The sequence below is a fragment of the Mustelus asterias genome, chromosome 12, assembly GCF_964213995.1.
Source record: "Mustelus asterias chromosome 12, sMusAst1.hap1.1, whole genome shotgun sequence".
Taxonomy (NCBI): Eukaryota; Metazoa; Chordata; class Chondrichthyes; order Carcharhiniformes; family Triakidae; genus Mustelus; species Mustelus asterias.
The window spans coordinates 1,089,119-1,114,963 of record NC_135812.1 but is presented as its reverse complement, the minus strand read 5'-3'; the positions used below and the strand labels follow the sequence as shown (position 1 = coordinate 1,114,963).

Below are 25,845 nucleotides of genomic sequence, written 5' to 3'. Positions count from 1 at the left end.
CAGTCATTTACAACACAGGTGGTGGTGATTTGGTCCATCTAATCCATGCTGGCTCCCAGTGGAGCAATCCACTCCCCAGCCCGGTCCCTACTGCTCTACAAGTTTATTTCCACCCAAATCCCTTTTGAAATCACTGATTGTTTCTGCTTGTCCAACCCCAGTCCAACGCCAGCATCTCCACATCATGTTTCTGCTTTCACCAGCCTTGGGGTCCGAGATCCAGGTCATTGCCATTCACTGCATAACAATGTTTCTGCTCACACGCCCCCTGATTCACTTGCTCAAAACTTTAAATCTGTAATCCCCAGTTCTTGCACCATCAGCTAATGGGAAGGATTTTCCCTTGTCTACCCAATCTAGGCTTGTCAAAGTCTTGTACATCTCTATCAAAGCTCCCCACAATGTACAGAAAGTGCTTGAAAATCTCAGCAGGTCTGACAGCAACTATGGAAGTTAACATTTCACATGTGGATGAATCTTCGTCAGAGCTACAGAGAGCTGAAAATCGAATGAGAAGTACGCGTGTGTCTGTGCGTGTGGTGAAGGTGGAGGAGAGCGGTCAAAGTCCAAAGTCGTTCAACTCAAAGTCCGGGAGGCTGTAATGCCTCTATCCAGCTCCGACTACTCCACCACTCTGCCACCGTCACCACTGCACACACAGACACAGACATATACATCTCCCCTAATCCTCTCTGCTTGGAAAACAATCCCAGCTTCTTTAGTCTCTCAACATCGGTGCTTACCACTACTTCTCCCCATGTTACCTTCCCCACAGTCCAAAGATATGCAGGTTAGGTGGATTAGTTATGCTAAATAGTGTCCAAATCCCTCTGCCATTCCTGGCTGGGACTCCTTGATGCCAACTTGGTCAAATGCTGCCCAGATGTCAAGGACAGTCACTCTCACCTCACCTCCCCATTCAGCTCCTTTGACCATGTTTGGACGGTTTTAATAAGGTCAGGAGCCTAATGAAGACTAACTGAGCACCAGTGGGCAGGTTATTGCTGACAGAGTGCCGCTTGATAGCACTGTCGATGACAGTGATCGAGAGTAGGCTGATGGGGCGGTAATTGGCCAGGTTGGATTTGTTTTGATTTTTGTGAACACGCAGAGGAAATTTACCAGTTTGGTTCCAGTGGTGGAGGATTTTAGCTGCAGGGTTAGGTTGGGGAAACTGGGCTTACTCTCCTAGGAGCCAAGAGAATTAAAGGAAATTTGATGGATGTGTACAAGATTATAACAGCTTTAGATAACGTGGACAAACCCATGTTGGTACAACGACTAGGGGGGCACAGATTTGAGCTTTTGGGAAAGAAATATAGGACTGATAAGAGGAGGAACATTATTACAGAGCGAGTGCGAATGAGCTGGAACTTGCTGTTTATCGGGTGTTGGAAGTGGAAACAAATCAATAAATTTAAAAGGAAAATGGATGAGTTGAGGGGTAATAAATTTGCAAGGCTATGAAGATAGAGCGGGGAGAAGGCACTGATAGGATGGGAATGGCTCGATGGGCTGATTGGCCTCCTCTGCTATTCAGACTCAATGATTCATTGTCACATTGCTACTTGTGGAAGTTTGCCAAGTGCAAACTGGCTGTCTGTCACATTTCCTATGATACAAGACTGAAAAGTATGGCCAGTGCCTCTGCAATTTCCACTCTCACTTTCCTCAGTATCTCTGGAGGCATTGCACCCAGTCTTGATACCCAATCAACTTTTAAATATTGGCAGCCTATCGAATGCCTCCTCCTCATCAGCCTTAAACATGCCTTGAAGGCAATGTCTAAACTACCTCTTCTTTCACCATGAACTACACGACATCTTCTTCCTTGGCAAAATCAACTTGACACAATCTGACACGGAAATGACTGAGGTTAAAGAGTTTCTATCTAGGTGGTATTTAATACTCACATAAGAGGGCTGTTATCTTTGAGGAGCTTAACTGCTACTGACAGATAGACTGTAAGGAGTATGAGGCTATCACTGACAGGTAGATTGTAAGATTATGGGGCTATTACTGATAGGCAGATTGTATGGAGTATGGGGCTATCACTGACAGGTAGATTGTAAGGAGTATGGGGCTATTACTGACAGGTAGACTGTAAAGAGTATGGGGCTATCACTGACAGGTAGATTGTAAGGAGTATGGGGCTATTACTGACAGGTAGATTGTAAGGAGTATGGGCCTATCACTGACAGGTAGACTGTAAGGAGTATGGGGCTATTACTGACAGGTAGACTGTAAAGAGTATGGGGCTATCACTGACAGGTAGACTGTAAAGAGTATGGGGCTATCACTGACAGGCAGATTGTAAAGAGTATGGGGCTATTACTGATAGGCAGATTGTAAGGTTTATGGGGGCTATTACTGAGAGGTAGATTGTAAGGAGTATGGAACCATCGCTGACAGATAGATTGTAAGGAGTATGGGGCTATTACTGATAGGCAGACTGTAAGGAGTATGGAACTATCACTGACAGGTAGATTGTAAGGAGCATGGGGCTATTACTGATAGGCAGATTGTAAGGTTTATGGGGGCTATTACTGAGAGGTAGATTGTAAGGGGTATGGGGCTATCACTGACAGGTAGATTGTAAGGAGTATGGGGCTATTACTGACAGGCAGTTTGTAAGGTGTATGGGGGCTATTACTGACAGGTAGACTGTAAGGAGTATGGGGCTATTACTGACAGGCAGTTTGTAAGGTGTATGGGGCTATCACTGACAGGTAGATTGTAAGGTGTATGGGGCTATCACTGACAGGCAGATTGTAAGGAGTATGGGGCTATCACAAAGTTTTGTTTAACTCCTCTCCAGATTGCAGACGCGTCTGTTTCAAATCTCCCACTCGAAACAGTTACAGACATGTCATCACAAAGCAATTGCAGTATTGTGATCCAGTTTCTTGGACATCGCAATCTTTGGAACACAATCTGTAAAGGAACGTGATTTACAAAAGCAAATTCTTTAGTTGGGTCGATTAATACAATGAAGAGTTCCTGGTGACGTTTTTCATTTGTCTGCAAAAAATGACCATGTCAGATATTACCTACATGATCAAACAAAGACTGAGAACAAATCCACGGATAATGCACCACCCCAATCAAACTCATTATCTATACCAGTGAAGACAAAGGCCTGTATTTCTTGAGCACTTCATCAGATCTCTCAAATATTGAGTGCTTGAGGAACAGGTAATCTTGTTTTGAAAAGCACTGACTGCAATGTATCCAAGTATCCACACTCTGACAAAGGGTCATCCTGACTCAAAACATTGGCTCTATTCTCTCTCCACAGATACTGTCAGACCTGCTCAGATTTCCCTGCATTTTCTGTTTTTGTTCAAAATTCCATTATTTTTGTCTTTATCCAAGCAGGTCGTTTAGTGTAACAAGGTCTCACAAATAGTAAGGCAAATTATTAGGATTATTTGTTTTGGGTATAGTGAAAAGGAGGATTGTCTAAGAGGGCAGGGGAACAGCCCTTACCCTCTCTGAATAGTGTTATGAGTTCAGAAAGTCAGGTAGAACCTCACAATCACCACATTTGAATCATAGAATAAATGTAGAACAGAAAGAGATTTGGCCCATTGTGCCAAAGGACAGCATCTCCAATAATGATACATTCTAATGCATTCCACATTACGTGTAAAGAAAGCCCATTCAACTTCAGAGTTTGTATTTTTTGTGGGAACATGCAGTTTTCCAGAATAAGGGAAGAAACTGTATTGGATAAGCTGACAGTGTGCCAACTGTGTGGCAGAGATGTCCGAGAGGCAACTAAAATTAACTGGAACATTGAATACTATCTGGATTGCATTTTTGGTTGTGTTGTTGCTTGACAGATTCTTGGAAACATTTTCCAGAAATGTTGCTGCAAATGAGTACCAACAGTTTCTGGCTTGAGGCTTCACGGACAACGTGTAATTTCTGCTTACTTGGTTTCCAGGAAATGCTGGTGTAATGTTAACCTCTGGTCTTTATCTGTATCGAGGGTAAGCAGCTTGTGGACTGTCAACAAGCCCAGGGTATCATTATGCACACAGCTAGAAGGGTGCCAGTGAGCACATACATATATGGCAAACTTAAAAAAACAAACCTTTTGACAGCAAAAGCCAGTACATGTTCTCTAGATCTATATTTGCTTATACATATAGAAAATAATACATATAAAAATAATTTTCTAACATGGCTGAAATTAGTAGTTTCAGGTGAATCTCATCAAACACCAATACCTCAGATTCACAACCCTTTCAACTCCATTAATAGGGAACAAGAAAAGGGTTCATGTTACAATGGGGAAATACTTTAATTAAATTCTTCACTTTATTTAAAAATCTCTATTTGGTACAAATTTATGTAATTGGGTGAAAGAGCTGGTTGGGGTCCGGGGTGCTGGGTTGCTGAACTGTGCAATGTGAACTCAAGCTTCAGAGATAGAAGCACTGACTGCAGCATCCAACTCTTCCTCCATACCAGGAAACGAGGGCATGGTTTCAGCTACAGAAACTCGAAGAAAGTGTGTTCCCTCTCCTTACATCCGTCCAAACATGCTTCACACAAGGACCTTAATGGATATGACACACAAACAGGAGTTGGGAAAAAATACATAACCGACTACTGGCAATAATCTTCACTCTTCTCCAGGAACAATAGAAGGTAATCTTAAACTAATTTGTGCAGAAGTGATAATGATTTTGGTGGTTGGGTTATTAGTGATGGCATTGAACTAACGAGGTATTTCTCAAAAACAACTGGCATCAATAACGGCACCCTCAAAGAATCGTTGTTGAAATATTGAGAAGACAGCATTTGTGCTTTTTGTTAGCCTGCAGTCCAGCACTCATACCTTCTTTGTCCAAGACCGGACAGCTCTTGCCACTGATGCTGGGACTGGCAGAGTTTCTGCGCTCAGCATCCAGATGTTCTTGCCTCTGTCGCATCTGTTCCTCCTGCAGTGCAGAATCATGCATGGCTTTGATATGCCGCTGGAATAGGGCTAGGCCACTCACAGGAGCACTGGTAGGCACATAGGGAGCAGCCATCTAATGGAGAGAAAACATTGCTGAAAGTTGACAATTTAAGGCAGGTCTTAATAAACACACACATCTATTGATCCCTCTAACTGCATTGAAGAGCAGCAGGGAAGCTACTCAGCTGAATCAGTACCGCGCTGGGTGAAAGAGCACAAACCAATTAAGAACATAAGAACATAAGAAATAGGAGCAGGAGTAGGCCATCTAGCCCCTCGAGCCTGCCCCGCCATTCAGTATCATGGCTGATCTGAAGTGAATCAGTTCCACTTACCCGCCTGCTCCCCATAACCCTTAATTCCCCTGCCGATCAGAAATCCATCTATCCGTGACTGAAACATATTCAACGAGGTAGCCTCCACCACTTCAGTGGCAGAGAAATCCAGAGATTCATCACCCTCTGAGAGAAGAAGTTCCTTCTCAACTCTGTCCTAAACTGGCCCCCCTTTATTTTGAGGCTGTGCCCTCTAGTTCTGGTTTCCTTTCTAAGTGGAAAGAATCTCTCCACTTCTACCCTATCCAGCCCCTTCATTATCTTATAGGTCTCTATAAGATCACCCCTCAGCCTTCTAAATTCCAACAAGTACAAACCTAATCTGCTCAATCTCTCCTCATAATCTACACCCCTTATCTCCGGTATCAACCTGGTGAACCTTCTCTGCACTCCCTCCAAGGCCAATATATCCTTTCGCAAGTAAGGGGACCAAAACTGCACACAGTATTCCAGCTGCGCCCTCACCAATGCCTTGTACAGATGCAGCAAGACTTCTCTGTTTTTATATTCTATCCCGCTCGTGATAAATGCCAACATCCCATTTGCCTTCTTGATCACCTGCTGTACTTGCAGACTGAGTTTTTGCGACTCATGCACAAGGACCCCCAGGTCCCTTTGCACAGCAGTATGTTGTAATTTTTTTCCATTTAAATAATAATCCAATTTGCTATTATTTCTTCCAAAGTGAATAACCTCGCATTTGCCAACGTTATACTCCATCTGCCAGATCCTCGCCCACTCACTCAGCCTATTCAAATCTCTCTGCAGACCTTCCGCTTCCTCCACGCAATTCACTTTCCCACTTATCTTCGTGTCGTCAGCAAACTTTGTTACCCTACACTCAGTCCCCTCCTCCAGATCATCTATGTAAATAGTAAACAGTTGAGGCCCCAGTACCGATCCCTGCGGCACGCCACTAGTCACCATCTGCCAACCAGAAAAGCACCCATATATTCCAACTCTCTGCTTCCTGTTGGATAGCCAATCCCTAATCCACGCTAACACCCTACCCCCAACTCTGTGTGCCCCAATCTTCTGCAGCAACCTTTTGTGAGGCACCTTATCGAATGCCTTCTGGAAATCCAAAAACACCACATCTACCGGTTCCCCTCCATCAACCGCACTAGTCACATCTTCATAAAAATCCAGTAAGTTCGTCAAACACGACTTTCCTCTCATGAATCCATGCTGCGTCTGCTTGATCGAACCATTCTTATCCAGATGGCCTGCTATTTCTTCTTTAATGATGGATTCCAGCATTTTCCCAACTACAGACGTTAAGCTAACCGGCCTGTAGTTACCCGCCTTTTGTCTACTTCCTTTTTTAAACAGCGGCGTAACAGTAGCCGTTTTCCAATCAGCTGGCACTACCCCAGAGTCCAGTAAATTTTGATAAATAACCACTAACGCATCCGCTATTACCTCTGACATTTCTTTCAGTACCCTGGGATGCATTCCATCCGGGCCCGGGGACTTGTCCACCTTCAGTCCCGTTAGTCTACCAAGCACTGCCTCTCTAGTAACAATAATTGTATTGAGTACCTCTCCTCCTACCAACCCTCGATCGTTAATATTCGCTAAACTATTTGTGTCTTCCACCGCGAAGACCGACACAAAAAACCTATTTAAAGTCTCAGCCATTTCCTTGTTTTCCACTATTAAATCCCCCCTCTCATCCTCCAAGGGTCCAACATTCACTCCAGCCACTCTATTCCTTTTTATATATTTGTAAAAACTTTTACTATTATTTTTTATGTTTAGAGCTAGTTTAGTTTCATAATCTATCTTTCCTTTCTTTATCGCTTTCTTAGTCATTCTTTGTTGTTTTTTAAAGCTTTCCCAATCTTCTAATTCTCCACTATTTTTGGCCACTCTGTATGCAAATTATTCCTACGAAACCCATCTCCAAACTCCATGGCCTGGGGCTCGGCTCCTCCCTCTGCGACTGAATCCTGAACTTCCTAACACACAGACCACAATCAGTAAGGATAGGCAACAACACCTCCTCCACAATCATCCTCAACATCGGTGCCCCACGAGGCTGTGTTCTCAGCCCCCTACTATGCTCCTTAAACACCTATGACTGGGCGGCCAAATTCCCCTCCAACTTGATTTTCAAGTTTGCTGATGTCACCACCATAGTGGGTCGGATCTCAAATAATGATGAGACAGAATAAAGGAATGAGATAGAGAATCTGGTGAACTGGTGCGGCAACAATAATCTCTCCCTCAATGTCAACAAAACGAAGCAGATTGTCATCGACTTCAGGAAGCGTAAAGGAGAACATGTCCCTGTCTACATCAATGGTGAAGAAGTGGAAATGATCGAGAGCTTCAAGTTTTTAGGTGTCCAGATCACCAACAACTCTTCCTGGTCCCCCCATGCCGACATTATAATTAAGAAAATCCACCAATGCCTCTACTTTCTCAGAAGATGAAGGAAATTTGTCATGTCAGTTACGACTCTCACCAACTTTTACAGATGCACCATAGAAAACATTCTTTCTGGTTGTATCACAGCTTGGTATGGCTCCTGCTCTGCCCAAGACCACAAGAAACTACAAAAGGTCGTGAATGTAGCCCAATCCATCACGCAAACCAGCCTCCCATCCACTTACTCTGTTTACGCTTCCCGCTGCCTCGGCAAAGCAGCCAGCATAATTAAGGACCCACGCACCCCGGACATTCTCTCTTCCACCTTCTTCCGTCGGGAAAAAGATACAAAAGTCTGACATCATCTGGTGTCAGACTTTTGAATGGACTCACCTCCATTAAGTTGATCTTTCTCTACATCCTAGCTATGACTGGAACACTATATTCTCTCCTTTCCCTCTCTATGAACAGTATGCTTTGTCTGTATAGCGCGCAAGAAACAATACTTTTCACTGTATGTTAATACATGTGACAATAATAAATCAAATCAAAATACAGGTGATACTATATCATTCCTGATTACATCACTGGAAGCTACTGGAACAGTAATAACATGTTTAACATCAACAAATGGCAGAAATGAAGTGCGAATAAAAGCAATTTATGCTTTCAGACCACGTGAGAAACTTACTAAAACATCAGGTAACTCAAAGCTGACCATGACTAAGAGCTGAATAGCTATGTTCATGGTAAAAGCAATCTTCCTGCCTTTTAGTTAGACTGAATCCAGCAGGCTCATTTCAGATGATAACTGCCAGCATGGGAACTGGCTGGGAAAGCAGTACATAAAGTGCTCAGGAATTTAATGTAGTTAGGGTTAGGACCTCAAACCAAATGTTGGGACTGCTGGCATATTCAACAGATGTTGATCAGCATTCGTTCTGTGATCCAAAGAACCTATCGGCATTTCAAAAGAATGGATTTGATCATCCAGTTTTGTTTCGGATTGAAGGGCAGAGCTCAGTGTGAACACAAAACACCAAACCTCCAGAAAAACACCATCCAAAAGAAATGACCATCAGGAAAGTAAATGAAAATTTGACCATGTCAATGGGCCAAAGTCGTAAACAGCAACATCTGAACTGTTTACTCCCCAGGGAATGAACGAGTGTAGAGGAGAGAAACTTTGGGGCTGAATGTGGGAATATTTTTAAATATATTAAAATGTTTTACAAATTACTAAAGAACACAAAATTCAATCTGTACATTATAATTTGAGTTGCAGTTTCTTATAACTAGCAGCATAAATTTTTAAAGTTTAACTTTTGGACTGCGGTTCCTGTTAACATAGCAGCTAATTTACACACAAATGTAAATGAGATAAATTACTCGTTCATTTTTTTCCAGAGCTGCTTGAGGGATAAATGTTATTCAGGACACGAGGAGAATCTTCTGTAAATAGTGAAATGGAATCAGGCCTTATGTTTAACATCTGATTTGAAAGGTTCCGCCCCAGACTCTCTTCAGTACAACTCTGGACATTCAATCTGGAATGTAAATTCAAGTGCTCGAGTAGAATCTGAACCTACAACCATAGAGGGGAAGATGCTGCCACAAAGTCATGCTGACGCATAAAGGGCACAATGGAATGGATAGAAAATCTTTTCAAGGGGGATTTGAGCCAGAGATTGTGGTTCAAAATGTCAGTTGATGTTCTTGCAGAGAAAACTTGAGGAGTTAGATTCCAGACTGATGGTGACCACCAAACTATCATTGATTGTTGTCAAAATCCATCTGGTTCACTAATACCCATCAGGGAAGGAAATCTGCTGTCCTTACCTGGCCTGCGCTATGTGTGACCCGGGGTCCACAGCAATGTGGTTGACACTTAACTGCCCCTCTGCAGTGGTGTTGCAAGCTACTCAGGTTCAAGGGCAATTAGGGATTGGCAACAAATGCCAGCCTTCCCAGCGACACCCACATCTCATGAAAGAATGAAGAAATAACAGTAGAGCGACTGGCACAGAATGAACATTCAATGGGATATCTCAGCAGGTCTGGCAGCATATGTGGAGAGAGAAATAGAGTTAATGCTTCAAGTCCAATATGATTCTTCTTTGGAACTCTGAAGTTTAGAAGATGATTCATATTAGACTCAAAATATTAACTCTGTTCCTCCCTCCACAGGTTTGCTCAGCCTGCTGTGTTTCTTTCAGCATTTTCTGTTTTTATTTCAGATTTCCAGCCTCTGCAATATTTTGCTTTTATTCTATGAAATAGACTGGATGAGGTATGTCGCAGCAAAAATAATTATAGGGTTATCATAGGTCACTGAATCAAAACAGAAAGGACAGCTGACTTCAAGAACAGATAAGACTGCCTGTGCATGTTTTATAATCGCGGCACAGTGGTTAGCACTGCTGCCTCATGGTGCCAGGGACCTGGGTTTGATTCCCGACTTGGGTCACTGTCTGTGCGGAGTTTGCACCTTCTCCCCGTGTCTGCGTGGGTTTCCTTCGGGTGTTCCGGTTTCCTCCCACAGTCTGAAAGATGTGGTTAGGTGCATTGGCCATGCTAAATTCTCCCTCAGTGTACCCGAACAGGCGCCGGAGTGTGACGACGAGGGGATTTTCACAGTAACTTCATTGCAGTGTTAATTTAAGCCTACTTATGACTAATAAATAAACTTTAAATAAACTTAAAGTAAAATACTGCGGATGCTGGAAATCTGAAATGAAAATAGAAAATGCTGGAAAGGCTCAGCAGATCTGGCAGCATTTGTGGAGAGAGAAACAGCATGAACATTTTCAGTCATGTATGAGCTCTGAAGACTCATGCAGACTCAAAACATTAACTCTGTGCATTTTTTATGATTGTTCCCTTATCATCACATTTGTTCCACTTCAGACTGGGGGAAATAAAGTTACGCCACTAAAAGATTTCAAAACTGAGGATTAAATTACTGACGTAAAGACTGATTTGTCACAGTGCGGATTAAATACAGGTCAGAAAAGGGAGGCTCCATCTGAACAAACAATAACTGCAGCTTCTCTGAAAGTTCATCATTTCCATATATCAGGCTCTCTCTTTACAGTGCAAATAGCGGCACAGCTCTCCACATCTAACTTATCAAAACTTAACTGAGAATACAACTTACAAATTAAATTCATAATCATGGGTCATTGAGGGGGCTAGGTCGAAGGCGGAATTATCTGGTAAGTGGACAGAAATGATGATGCAGAATTCAGAAATGCTGGCGAGTGTGAAGCCCCACAAAGACTCACCATGTTGGGAATCATGGCCGCGCGCTGTTGCAGCTGCTGGATATCCATCTGAACTGGCTTCATGGCTGAGGTCATTAACACCGAGTTTTGAGGTTTCAGCAATGATGGCTTCGATTCCGGAGAAAACATTCTAGAGCAGAAATTAACTCTGAACAACATTATTCACAATTTTCAACATGCACACTTTTATCACCAAACATCTAGGCATATCTGTGAATATTTCTATCAGAAATGATAGAAAATAATTTTATGTTGTTGCAGAACAATACAGGTGAAATCACAAATCAAACACTATATTCCAGTCAGGGTCTAGCCAGTATTTTATATAGGTTTAACATAACTTGGTTTTAATCGCCTATATCTCTCTTAATAAAGCCAGCGATTCCATGTGCCATTTTAAAAAGCCTTTTCAGCATGGCCTACCATCTTTAAAGATTTGTGAACAGACCAACCTCAGGCTCCTCTGTTCCTGCACCCTCTCTAATAGTGTACCATCAATACAGGATAATCAGAGTGGTTTTCTTTACCTAGAAAGTGGTGAGGATGTGACACCCACGACTAAGGGAATGGTTGGGTCAAATAGCAAGAGGAAGCTAGATGAGCTTATTATGGAGAAGGGAATCGAAGAATACACTGATGATGAGAGTTTATGAAGGAGGTCAGGAAGAAGTTAGAGTGAAGCAAAGATGCCAGTATGGATTGGCTGAACTGAATTTGTAATTCTATGCTAGCTGAAGGAGTATCTGTGGGACTTCCGGAGGCATTTGATAAGATTCTGCACATAAGATTAAAACAAAAATCAGAGGGAATCGGAGGTTACTTTGCTTTTGTAAGTTGGTAATTGCTTGGCAGGAAGACGAGAGGTTTGGAATAAAGCGAAGGTACTCTGGTTCCACAGTGTGCATGATTTTCCCCAGGGATCTGAATTGGGGCTTCAGCTTTTCACCAATTGGTAACAAGGCATTTGTTCCAACTGGTCTGTGCCAGTGTTTATGTTCCAGACAAGCCTCCATCCACCCTACTTTATTCCAGTCTATCAGCATAACTTCCTACTCCTTCCTCCCTCATGTACTTATCTAACGTCCCATTAAATATACAACTAATCTAACCCCTTCTATCCAAAGAAGTTTCTTATAAATTCCATATTGGATTTTATGAGTGATTATAAAAAGATAAGAAATTGAAGCAGGAGTGAACTGTTTGGCCCCTCAAGTCTGCCATAGTATTAAGGGATATGGGCCAAAGACAGGTAAAGTGAATTAAAATCCCACAATCCCACTGAATATCAGAATAGGCTTGAGACTAAATGGCCAACACCTGTTCCTATTCAGCCAAGATCAGTTGCATAGGAGGGAACAAATTTTTAAAAAATGAGCATTTCTGAAATGACAGGAAAGTGTTGCAACCAACAAATTCACAACAGGATTGGAATTTAAAAAGCATTTGAAACCACTATTTTTTTCATGTAAACAGGAATCAATCTCCAAAGCAACAGGAATGCTTCAGTGCTGACGAGGAACAGTGGACTATTCAATGAGGAAAAGCACAGACTACATACAACAGTTTTCTGCTGATTTTGGTTCACTGCTCATGGTGACTGAATAAATCAAATTGTTTATATCTTTTTATGTACCATGATTTTTAGTAATTATTTTGGGATCATGTTCTGTGTTTTTGAGAACAGTACAGGGCAGCAGGAGACCATCTGTCACCATCTCTTTCAAAGAGCAATTAAGTTATTTCTATTCTTGCTCTTTCCTCAAATTCCAGCAAATTTTCATTCTTCGAGCCAACTTCCTTTCTAAGATAGCATTGATTTGGTATCCAATGTCCTATCAGGCACTGCATTCCAAATCCTAATCATTGCATAAAAGTCTTTCCTCATGTCTTTCCTGGTTCTTATCCCATCCATTTTCCCACAAAATTTACAAAATGCTTGCCTTGCTGATGAAGTAACTTTCTGCATTAACATGCCCCTTTATCAAACAGAACGCACTTACCTTTGCCTGTCAGGCTCTCCATCCTCCACTTCATCCGCACTGCAGGTTGCACTTGAATCATTGTCCGAGTGAGACTCCATCTGCACTCCAGGCTGTGGCAGATCCAGCAGCTCTGTTCTGAGTGTTCCCTGCTGCCTGGCTTTCTCAAACTCCTTGTCTTTGGCGTCCACCTCGACTTTAACCTGCAGATTTTCTTCTGGCTTCATAGTCACATCCACAGGCTCAGTTTTGGTCTTCATCAGAGGTTCAATCACAGGCTTTGCTTCAGCATCAGGTCCCCTTTGTTCCTCCATTGACTCCTCAAAGCCCAAGTTCATCTCCTGCTTGACCTGCAGTTGAGATGAGGCAGCAGTTGGTACTGGTGAGATCGGTGGGATACTTGGAGCGTCCTTTGTGGCAGGATTGAGCTCTTCTTCAGTTAACCTATTAGCCTCAGAATTTTCCTTGCTCAACTTTCCTGTCTCCATAGGTGATGGCGAAGGTGCACTTTCAGTATCTGAGCTGTTCTCAGCTCCTGGAATAAAGAATTCACACTGATTTGTCACAATTAAAGCCTCTAGGACAAGAAGTATGAAGGAACAAAAAGTAAAGCAACAAATGATGCAAATCCAAAATAACAATGGAAATACAGTTCAGTCAGGTGCTGAAAGACATGGTAACCTTTCATTCGACAAAGGGTTCCAGAAAGCGTCAACAGCCGAGATGCTGACTGGCGTTTGACTTTCTAATGTTCTCCCCAATCATCGTGCGGTAAATTCTCCTTGAACAGAAGACTGAGAAATGGGAATATGTACACCATGAACACAAGTTGCAAACTCAGTTCTTTTCCGAGCATCTAGAAACTGAATATCTAATGATCTTTCCCATTAAGCCACATGTGTTAATATTGTGCTAGCACTTTTTAACTACTATAGGATAAATGGTTTCTATGGTTTCTAAATCTGAGATAAAGGCCTAACTTGTCCTGCAAACAGAGCAGCAAGCCTGGACAGCAGGTTCACTATCAGTTTTTGGAGATGTGTCTCTAAAAATGAACCACTTTTAAGCTTCAACATGTTTGTGTGAGAAGACATTGTACTCTGATGGAAACAGTGGGTCAGTTGACAATCACCTCCTCGCTAGCTCACCTATCAAATGGAAGCTCCCTCCAAGAGCTTTCTTTCAGTCAGAACAGACTCATTGAATAGAGCAACCTAATTAGAAAGAATGCAGGGAGTTAAATTCGGAATGTTTAGACTAGATACTGCTGATATTCGATCAGTAAAGTTACACAGATTCTTCAATAAAATTCTTATTGGACCTTGTGAAAGTAAAGCATCAACATTTTTAACATAAGACCTCTGATGGGCTGCAGGAATCCTTTCAGAAGCTGCTGCTATTCCATACAGACACTGATGAATCGGAGTCTAATTCTGTTGCAGAAATATTGGTGAAAGCCATATATAACTGGACAGAGTAAATACCAACAGCCAAATATAGTTCTGCCATGCACACATCAACAGGAGGCGAGTATTTTCTCACAGTATGAGAACTGGCAGGTGAGATATTTCCCTCAGTTCAGACACAAGTATGGGGGCACAATGCTGCACATTTCTGCATTCTTTCTCCCACCAGCAATGCTAACCCACTGCCCATTGCTCCATACAAAGCTTTGAACTTATCCAGACAGGTGTTATCAGGACATGGTGACACAGATTCCTTTATACCTTCACTGTCCTCTGGATTCTCCTCCTCATTGGACACTTCATTGTCCTCATCCTCTTGTGCAGATACTGTAGAAGCAATGCTTTCACATTGAGATACTTCCCGATCCTCACGTGATCTCCGTGACATCTGTTGCTGAGGAGACAGAGAAGATGTGAAAAAACTCCTGGGAACCCTGTAACTCTACATCTATGGCCTCACTCACTTTATCACATTACACCCATGTCAGGGATAAGGCAGAAACAAGAGTAACCCCTTCGAGCCTGTCCTGCACCTTCAATGACATCACGGCTGATTTGTGACCTCCTTGCTTTTGTTTCATACTCCTTAATATATTTTGTTAACAAAAGTCTAGCAAGCGCACCCTCCAAACCCAATCTCTACTATCAAGAAGGACAAAGGCAACAGACAGAAGGGAACATCTCCCACTGCAAGTTCTCCTCCAAGATACACACCATCATGACTCAGAGCTATATCTTCATTTCTTTACTGTCGCTTGATCAAAATCCTGGAACACCACCCTCCTCTCCAATAACACAGTGGCTATGTCTGCATCAGTTGGGCTGCAAGGGGAAACAATCTCTCAGGATTTACCCTGTCAATCTCCCTGAGAATCTGATAAGAATCAATAAGGTCGTGTCTCATTCTTCTAAACTCCAATGAGCACAGGCCCAACCTACTCAAGCTCTCCTCATGAGTAAACCTCTTCATACCCAAGATTAACCAAGTGAACCTTCACTGGACTTCCTACCAAAGCATAACGCAACATATTTTCTCACGCGATATTGGGCTGCCAGGTTTTTGCCCATTGGCTTACCCTGCCTATATCTCTGTATAGAATACTTGTCATGATGTGGAGATGCCGGCGTTGGACTGGAGTAAACACGGATAGAAGTTTAACAACACCAGATTAAAGTCCAACAGGTTTATTTGGTAGCAAAAGCCACACAAGCTTTCGGAGCCTTAAGCCCCTTCTTCAGGTGAATGGGAATTCTGTTAACAAACAGGGCATATAAAGAAACAGACTCAATTGACATGAATAATGGTTGGAATGCGAATACTTACAGCTAATCAAGTCTTTCAGATACAAACAATGTGAGTGGAGAGAGCATCAAGACAGGCTAAAGAGATGTGTATTGTCTCCAGACAGGACAGCCAGTGAGACTCTGCAGGTCCAGGCAAGCTGTGGGGATTACAAACAGTGTGACATGAACCCAATATCCCGGTTGAGGCCATCCTCATGTGTGCGGCACTTGGCTATCAGTTTCTGCTCAGCGACTCTGCGCCGTCGTGTGTCGTGAAGGCCGCCTTGGAGAACGCTTACCCGAATATCAGAGGCCGAATGCCCGTGACCGCTGAAGTGCTCCCCAACAGGAAGAGAACAGTCTTGCCTGGTGATTGTCGAGCGGTGTTCATTTATCCGTTGTCGCAGCGTCTGCATGGGTTCCCCAATGTACCATGCCTCGGGACAATCTTTCCTGCAGCGTATCAGGTAGACAACGTTGGCCGAGTTGCAAGAGTATGTACCGTGTACCTGGTGGATGGTGTTCTCACGTGAGATGATGGCATCCGTGTCGATGATCCGGCATGTGCAAGACGTGCCATCACCTCACATGAGAACACCATCCACCAGGTACACGGTACATACTCTTGCAACTCGGCCAACGTTGTCTACCTGATACGCTGCAGGAAAGATTGTCCCGAGGCATGGTACATTGGGGAAACCATGCAGATGCTGCGACAACGGATGAACGAACACCGCTCGACAATCACCAGGCAAGACTGTTCTCTTCCTGTTGGGGAGCACTTCAGTGGTCACGGGCATTCGGCCTCTGATATTCGGGTAAGTGTTCTCCAAGGCGGCCTTCACAACACACGACGGCGCAGAGTCGCTGAGCAGAAACCGATAGCCAAGATCCACACACATGAGGACGGCCTCAACCGGGATATTGGGTTCATGTCACACTATTTGTAATCCCCACAGCTTGCCTGGACCTGCAGAGTCTCACTGGCTGTCCTGTCTGGAGACAATACACATCTCATTAGCCTGTCTTGCTGCTCTCTCCACTCACATTGTTTGTATCTTAAAGACTTGATTAGCTGTAAGTATTCACATTCCAACCATTATTCATGTCAATTGAGTTTGTGTCTTTATATGCCCTGTTTGTGAACAGAATTCCCACTCACCTGAAGAAGGGGCTTAAGGCTCCGAAAGCTTGTGTGGCTTTTGCTACCAAATAAACCTGTTGGACTTTAACCTGGTGTTGTTAAACTTCTTACTAGAATACTTGTCATCCTCAGCATTTGCGTTCCTACTTATTTTTGTGTTATCTGCAAACTTGGCAACAGTACATTCACTTTCCTTGTCCAAGTCATTTATATATGTTATAATTGTGGCCCCAGCACTGATATTTGTGGCACTCCACTAGTTACAGGTTGCCCTCCTGAAAATGACCCTTTTATCCCAACTCTTTGGCCGAGTGAGGGAACCATGGTTCACGAAAGAGGTGGAATGTCTTGTGAAAAGGAAGAGGGAAGCTTATGTAGGGATGAGGAAACAAGGTTCAGATGGCTCGATTGAGGGTTACAAGTTAGCAAGGAACGAGCTGAAAAAGGGGCTTAGGAGAGCTAGGAGGGGACATGAGAAGTCCTTGGTGGGTCGGATCAAGGAAAACCCCAAGGCTTTTTACTCTTATGTGAGGAATAAAAGAATGACCAGGGCGAGGTTAGGGCCGGTCAAGGACAGTAGTGGGAACTTGTGTATGGTGTCAGTAGAGATAGGCGAGGTGATGAATGAATACTTTTCTTCAGTGTTCACCAAGGAGAGGGGCCATGTTTCTGAGGAAGAGAAGGTGTTACAGGCTAATAGGCTGGAGGAAATAGATGTTCGGAGGGAGGATGTCCTGGCAGTTTTGAATAAACTGAAGGTCGATAAGTCCCCTGGGCCTGATGAAATATATCCTAGGATTCTTTGGGAGGCAAGGGATGAGATTGCAGAGCCTTTGGCTTTGATCTTTGGGTCCTCGCTGTCCACGGGGATGGTGTCAGAGGACTGAAGAATGGCGAATGTTGTTCCTCTGTTTAAGAAAGGAAATAGAAATGACCCTGGTAATTATAGACCGGTTAGTCTTACTTCGGTGGTTGGTAAATTGATGGAAAAGGTCCTTAGGGATGGGATTTAAAACCATTTAGAAAGATGCGGATTAATCCGGGATAGTCAGCACGGATTCGTGAGGGGCAAGTCGTGCCTCACAAATTTGATTGAATTTTTGGAGGAGGTAACTAAGTGTGTTGATGAAGGTAGGGCAGTTGATGTCATATACATGGATTTTAGTAAGGCGTTTGATAAGGTCCCCCATGGTCGGCTTATGATGAAAGTGAGGAAGTGTGGGATAGAGGGAAAGTTGGCTGATTGGATAGGTAACTGGCTGTCTGATCGAAGACAGAGGGTGGTGGTGGATGGAAAATTTTCGGACTGGAGGCAGGTTGCTAGCGGAGTGCCACAGGGATCAGTGCTTGGTCCTCTGCTCTTTGTGATTTTTATTAATGACTTAGAGGAGGGGGCTGAAGGGTGGATCAGTAAATTTGCTGATGACACCAAGATTGGTGGGGTAGTGGATGAGGTGGAGGGCTGTTGTAGGCTGCAAAGAGACATAGATAGGATGCAAAGCTGGGCTGAAAAATGGCAAATGGAGTTTAACCCTGATAAATGTGAGGTGATTCATTTTGGTAGGACTAATTTAAATGTGGATTACAGGGTCAAAGGTAGGGTTCTGAAGACTGTGGAGGAACAGAGAGATCTTGGGGTCCATATCCACAGATCTCTTAAGGTTGCCACTCAAATGGATAGAGCTGTGAAGAAGGCCTATAGTGTGTTAGCTTTTATTAACAGGGGGTTGGAGTTTAAGAGCCGTGGGGTTATGCTGCAACTGTACAGGACCTTGGTGAGACCACATTTGGAATATTGTGTGCAGTTCTGGTCACCTCACTATAAGTAGGATGTGGAAGCGCTGGAAAGAGTGCAGAGGAGATTTACCAGGATGCTGCCTGGTTTGGAGGGTAGGTCATATGAGGAAAGGTTGAGGGAGCTAGGGCTGTTCTCTCTGGTTCGGAGGAGGCTGAGGGGAGACTTAATAGAGGTTTATAAAATGATGAAGGGGATAGAGTGAACGTTCAAAGACTATTTCCTTGGGTGGATGGAGCTATTACAAGGGGGCATAACTATAGGGTTCATGGTGGGAGATATAGGAAGGATATCAGAGGTAGGTTCTTTACACAGAGAGTGGTTGGGGTGTGGAATGGAGTGCCTGCAGTGATAGTGGAGTCAGACACTTTAGGAACATTTAAGCGGTTATTGGATAGGCACATGGAGCACACCAGGATGATAGAGAGTGGGATAGCTTGATCTTGGTTTCAGATAAAGCTCGGCACAACATCGTGGGCCGAAGGGCCTGTTCTGTGCTGTACTGTTCTATGTTCTATGCTTTCTATCAGTTAGCCAATCCTCTATCCATGCTAATATACTACCCCCAACACCATGGGCTCTTATTACAGTGGTGAATCTGTGGAATATTTTGTCACAGAAGGCTGTGGAGGCCAGGTAATTGAGTGTCTTTAAAACAGAGGCAGATAGGTTCTTGATTAATAAAGGAATCAGGGTTTATGGGGAAAAGGCAGGAGAATGGGGATGAGAAAAATATCAGCCATGATTGAATAGCAGAGCAGGCACGATGGGCCGAGCGGCCTAATTCTGCTCCTATGTCTTATGGTCTTATCTTGTCAAGCAGCCTTTTGTGTGGTACCTTATCCAATAAGGCTTACTGAGTATATTACATCAACTAGTTCCCCAATATCACCTCAAAGAATTCTAATAAATTTGCCAGGCACGATTTCCCCTTATTAAAGCCATGCTCACTCTGCTTGATGATATTATGTATTTCTCAATGCTCTGCTATCACATCCTTTATAATGGACTCTAACATCTTGACATTGCCAAATGCTAAGCTAAATGACCTGTTTTTTGACTCCCTCCCTTTGTGAATATGAGTGTTACATTGGCAGCTTTCCAATCCTCTGGGACTTTTCCCAGAATTGAAGGATACTTGGAAGATTGCTACCAGTGCATCTACCATCTCTCCAGCTACTTCATTTAATATCCATCAGGTCTGGCGGAATTATTGGTCTTTAGTCCCATCAACTTCTTGAGTACTATTTCTCCAGTGATATTTATTGTAATTATTTCCTCCCCCACTTTAGCAACTTGATTATTTAGTATTTTTGGAATGCTATTAGTGTGTTCCACCATGAAGATTGACGCATAGCATTTAACTCCTCTGCCATTTCCTAGTTCCCCATTATTTCCCCACTCTCATTCTCTATGGGGCCTATGTTCACTTTTTTATACATCTATAGAAGTTCTTACTGTTCATTTTAATCTTACTTGCCAGTTGACCTTTATTATTATTTTGTTCAGCTTTCCCACTCTTCTGGCTTACCATTAATCTTTGCTACATTGTATGCTTTTTAAATAGACAAAAGGAAATAGACAAAAGGAAATAGACAAAAGGAAATAGACAAAAGGCGGGTAACTACAGGCCGGTTAGCTTCACGTCTGTAGTTGGGAAAATGCTGGAATCCATCATAAAGAAGAAATAGCAGGCCATCTGGATAAGAATGGTTCCATTAAGCAGACGCAGCATGGATTCATGAGGGGAAAGTCGTGCTTGACGAACTTGTTGGATTTTTATGAAGATGTGACTAGTGCGGTTGACAGAGGGGAACCAGTGGATGCGGTGTTTTTGGATTTCCAAAAGGTATTTGATAAGGTGCCACACAAAAGGTTGCTGAAGATTGGGTCACACGGAATTGGGGGTAGGGTGTTAGCGTGGATTGGGGATTGGCTATCCGACAGGAAGCAGAGAGTCGGAATAAATGGGTGCTTTTCTGGTTGGCGAATGGTAACTAGTGGCGTGCCACAGGGATCGGTACTGGGGCCTCAACTATTTACCATTTATATAGACGATCTGGAGGAGGGGACTGAGTGTAGGGTAACAAAGTTTGCAGACGACACAAAGATAAGTGGAAAAGTGAATCGTGTGGAGGGCGTAGAAGGTCTGCAGAGAGATTTGGACAGGCTGAGTGAGTGGGCGAGGATCTGGCAGATGGAGTATAACGTTGACAAATGCGAGGTTATTCACTTTGGAAGAAATAACAGCAAATTGGATTATTATCTAAATGGAAAGAAATTACAACATGCTGCTGTGCAGAGGGACCTGCGGGTCCTTGTGCATGAGACGCAGAAACCCAGTCTGCAGGTGCAGCAGGTGATCAAGAAGGCAAATGGGATGTTGGCCTATATCGCAAGGGGGATAGAGTATAAAAGCAGAGATGTCTTGCTGCATCTGTACAGGGCATTGGTGAGGCCGCAGCTGGAATACTGTGTGCAGTATTGGTCCCCTTATTTGCGGAAGGATATATTGGCCTTGGAGGGAGTGCAGAGAAGGTTCACCAGGTTGATACCAGAGATGAGGGGTGTTGATTATGAGGAGAGACTGAGCAGATTGGGTTTGTACTCGTTGGAATTTAGAAGGCTGAGGGGGGATCTTATAGAGACCTATAAGATAATGAAGGGGCTGGATAGGGAAGAGGTGGAGAGATTCTTTCCACTTAGAAAGGAAACTAGAACTAGAGGGCACAGCCTCAAAATAAAGGGGGGTCAGTTTAGGACGGAGTTGAGGAGGAACTTCTTCTCTCAGAGGGCGGTGAATCTCTGGAATTCTCTGCCCACTGAAGTGGTGGAGGCTACCTCGTTGAATATGTTTAAATCACGGATAGATGGATTCCTGATCGGTAAGGGAATTAGGGGTTATAGGGATCAGGCGGGTAAGTGGAACTGATCCTCTTCAGATCAGCCATGATCTTATTGAATGGCGGGGCAGGCTTGAGGGGTTAGATGGCCTACTCCTGCTCCTATTTCTTATGTTCTTATTCTTTCCGTTTTAACACTATCCTTAACTTTCTTAGTTCACCGCAGTTGATTTAACTCCTTCCTACAATCCTCATTGGGATCAATCTTTGCTGTGAATCATGAGCTCCCCCTTATTTTGAGACAATGCCCCCTCGTTCTAGTTTCACCCGCCAGTGGAAACAACTTCCCTACTTCTATCTTATCTATTCCCTTCATAATCTTATACATTCCTATAAGATCCTCCCTCATTCTTCTAAATTTCCAATGAGTATAGCCTCAGTCTCTCCTCATAAACCAACCCTCTCAACTCCAGAATCAACCAAGTGAATCTCCGCTACACCCCCTCCAGTGCCAGTATATCCTTTCTCAAGTAAGGAGACCAAAACTGTATTTTTTTACCATTTAAATAATAGTCCATTTTGCTGTTATTCCGACCAAAATGGATGACCTCACATTTACCAACATTGTACTCCATCTGCCAGACCCTCGCCCACTCACTTAGACTATCTATATCCCTTGGCAGACTTTCTGCATCCTCTGCACACTTTGCTCTGCCACTCACCTTCGTGTCATCTATGAATTTTGACACACTACACTTGGTCCCCAACTCCAAATCATCTATAGAACATAGAACAGTACAGCACAGTACAGGCCCTTCGGCCCACGATGTTGTGCCGAACCTTTCCCGAAACCAAGATCAAGCTATCCCACACCCTATCATTCTGGTGTGCTCCATGTGCCTATCCAATAACCGCTTGAAAGTTCCAAAAGTGTCCGATTGCACTATCACAGCAGGCAGTCCATTCCACACCCCAACCACTCTCTGAGTAAAGAACCTACCTCGTACATCCCTCCTATATCTCCCACCACGAACCTTATAGTTATGTCCCCTAGTAACAGCTACATCCACCCGAGGAAATAGTCTCTGAACGTCCACTCTATCTATCCCCCTCATCATCTTATAAACCTCTATTAAGTCGCCTTTGAACCTCCTCCGCTCTAAAGAGAAAAGCCCTAGCTCCCTCAACCTTTCCTCATAAGACCTACCCTCCAAACCAGGTAGCATCCTGGTAAATCTCCTTTGCACTCTCTCCAATGCTTCCACATCCTTCTTATAGTGAGGTGACCAGAACTGCACACAATATTCCAAATGTAGTCTCACCAAGGTCCTGTACAGTTGCAGCATAACCTCACGGCTCTTAAACTCCAACCCCCTGTTAATAAACGCTAACACACGACAGGTCTTCTTCACGGCTCTATCCACTCGAGTGGCAACCTTCAGAGATCAGTGGATATGTAAATTGTAAACAATTGCGGTCCCAACACTGATCCCTGAGGCACACCACTAGTCACTGATCGCCAACCAGAAAAACACCCATTTACCTCCACTCTCTGCTTTCTGTCGGTTAAGATTTTTGGTCCAATTGGATCAAAATTCAGAAGTCCTCGCAGCACTTTTAAATTATTCAAAATATAAAATGACCATATCTGTCAGTTTGAAAGCCTCAATTGAACCTTCCTCCATCACAGCATCAGGCATGCATTCCAGAACCTAAACACTCTGCATAAAAAGATTTTCCTCATGTCCCCATTACCATGAAACCATTGTCCAAATTATTCACCAAAGAGAAGGACTTGGTGGATAACGAGGCTGGGAAAGGATGTGTTGATAGTTTGAGTCATGTTGAGATCAAAAAGGAGGAGGTTTTGGGGTTTTTGAGAAACATTAAGGTAGACAAGTCCCCAGGGCCTGATGGGATATACCCCAAAATACTGAGAGAGGCAAGGGAGGAAACTGCTGGGGCCTTGAGAGACATCTTTGTATCCTCACTGGCTACAGTGGAGATGATGGCGTTGGACTGGGGTAAACACAGTAAGAAGTTTAACAACACCAGGTTAAAGTCCAACAGGTTTATTTGGTAGCAAAAGCCACACAAGCTTTCGGAGCTCTAAGCCCCTTCTTCAGGTGAGTGGGAATAGAATTCCCACTCACCTGAAGAAGGGGCTTAAGGCTCCGAAAGCTTGTGTGGCTTTTGCTACCAAATAAACCTGTTGGACTTTAACCTGGTGTTGTTAAACTTCTTACAGTGGAGATCCCAGAGGATTGGAGAAAAGCCAATGTTGTTCCTTTGTTTAAGAAGGGTAGCAAGAATAATCCAGGTAATTACAGGCCGGTGAGCCTTATGTCAGTGGCAAGGAAATTATTGGAGAGGATTCTTCGAGGCAGGACTTACTCGCACTTGGAAATAAGTGGACGTATTAGCGAGAGGCAACATGGTTTTGTGAAGGGGAGGTCGTGTCTCACAAACTTGATCGAGTTTTTTGAGGAAGTGACGAAGATGATTGATGAGGGTAGGGCAGTGGATGTTGTCTACATGGACTTCAGTAAGGCCTTTGACAAGGTCCCTCATGGCACACTGGTGCAGAAGGTGACGTCGCATGGGAATAAAGGTGAGCTGGCAAGGTGGAATCAGAACTGGCTTGGTCATAGAAGACAGAGTGATAGAGGTTTACAGCATGGAAACAGGCCCTTTGGCCCTGCTTGTCCATGCTGCCCTTTTTTTTTAAAAACCCCTAAACTCATCCCAATTGCCTGCATTTGGCCCAAAGCTACGGGGAGGCAGTTACTCCTAGAAATGATGATACTTGGGTGACTGTTACAAGGGGTAAGAAGCAGTCAGTGCAGCGATCCCCTGTGGCCGTTCCTCTGTATAACAAGTATACCGTTTTGGATACTGTTGGGGGGGGGGGGGACTTACCAGGGGTAAGCCTTGGGGTACAGGTCTCTGGCACAGAGTCGGTCCTTGTTGCTCAGAAGGGAAGGGGGGAGAGGAGTAGAGCATTACTGATTGGGGACTCCATAGTTAGGGGGACAGATAGGAGATTCTGTGGGAACGAGAGGGACTCGCGGTTGGTGTGTTGCCTCCCAGGTGCCGTGATGTCTCGGATCGTGTTTTCGGGATCCTTAAGGGGGAGGGGGACCAGCCCCAAGTCGTGGTTCACATCGGCACCAAAGACATAGGTAGGAAAAAGGATGGGGATGTAAGGCAGAAATTCAGGGAGTTCGGGTGGAAGCTTAGAGCTAGAACAAACAGAGTTGTTATCTCTGGTTTGTTACCCGTGCCACGTGCTCGTGAGAAGAGGAATAGGGAGAGAGAGCAGTTGAACACGTGGCTACAGGGATGGTGCAGGAGGGAGGGATTCAGATACCTGGATAATTGGGGGTCATTCTGGGGTAGGTGGAACCTCTACAAACGGGATGGTCTGCACCTGAACCAGAGGGGTACCAATATCCTGGGGGGAAATTTGCTAATGCTCTTCGGGAGGGTTTAAACTAATTCAGCAGGGGGATGGGAACCTGAATTGTAGCTCCAGTGTACAGGAGGTTGAGAGTAGTGAGGTCATGAATAAGGTTTCAAGGTCGCAGGAGTGTACCGGCAGGCAGGAAGGTGGTTTGAAGTGTGTCTACTTCAATGCCAGGAGCACCCGGAATAAGGTGGGTGAACTTGCAGCATGGGTTGGTACCTGGGACTTCGATGTCGTGGCCATTTTGGAGACATGGATAGAGCAGGGACAGGAATCGTTGTTGCAGGTTCCGGGGTTTAGGTGCTTCAGTAAGATCAGGGAAGGTGGTAAAAGAGGGGGAGCTGTGGCATTGTTAGTCAAGGACAGTATTACGGTGGCAGAAAGGACGTTTGATGAGGACTCGTCTACTGAGGTAGTTTGGGCTGAGGTTAGAAACAGGAAAGGAGAGGTCACCCTGATGGGAGTTTTCTATAGGCCTCCAAAAAGTTCCAGAGATGTAGAGGAAAGGATTGCAAAGATGATTCTGGATAGGAGCGAAAGTAACAGGGTAGTTGTTATGGGGGACTTTAACTTTACAAATATTGACTGGAAACGCTATAGTTTGAGTACTTTAGATGGGTCAGTTTTTGTCCAATGTGTGCAGGAGGGTTTCCTGACACAGTATGTAGATAGGCCAACAAGAGGCGAGGCCACATTGGATTTGGTACTGGGTAATGACAGTAAGAAGTTTAACAACACCAGGTTAAAGTCCAACAGGTTTATTTGGTAGCAAAAGCCACACAAGCTTTCGAGGCTCTAAGCCCCTTCTTCAGGTGAGCAGGAAATTACAAGCAGCAAATTCCCTTGCCTTAACAGTAAGAAAATAACAACTTTTGATGCACAAATGTGGGCAAAACAAGGAAAC

The 25,845-nt window shown here is 43.9% G+C and overlaps 1 protein-coding gene across 26 annotated transcripts in view; it reads right to left on the bottom strand.

The window, feature by feature from the left end:
* ncor1 (nuclear receptor corepressor 1) overlaps positions 1-25,845 on the bottom strand; it is a 376,647-nt gene that overhangs the window by 93,351 nt on the left and 257,451 nt on the right. For 24 of the 26 annotated variants that reach the window (XM_078224546.1, XM_078224545.1, XM_078224544.1 and 21 more), the window contains 4 exons: positions 14,671-14,803; positions 12,965-13,478; positions 10,965-11,094; positions 4,850-5,045 (listed from right to left, as the gene is read on the bottom strand). In XM_078224546.1, coding sequence (XP_078080672.1) covers positions 4,850-5,045; positions 10,965-11,094; positions 12,965-13,478; positions 14,671-14,803 — 973 coding nt within the window. The remainder of the gene's footprint in view (positions 1-4,849; positions 5,046-10,964; positions 11,095-12,964; positions 13,479-14,670; positions 14,804-25,845) is intronic. The other 2 variants (XM_078224529.1, XM_078224540.1) reach the window with 1 other exon arrangement.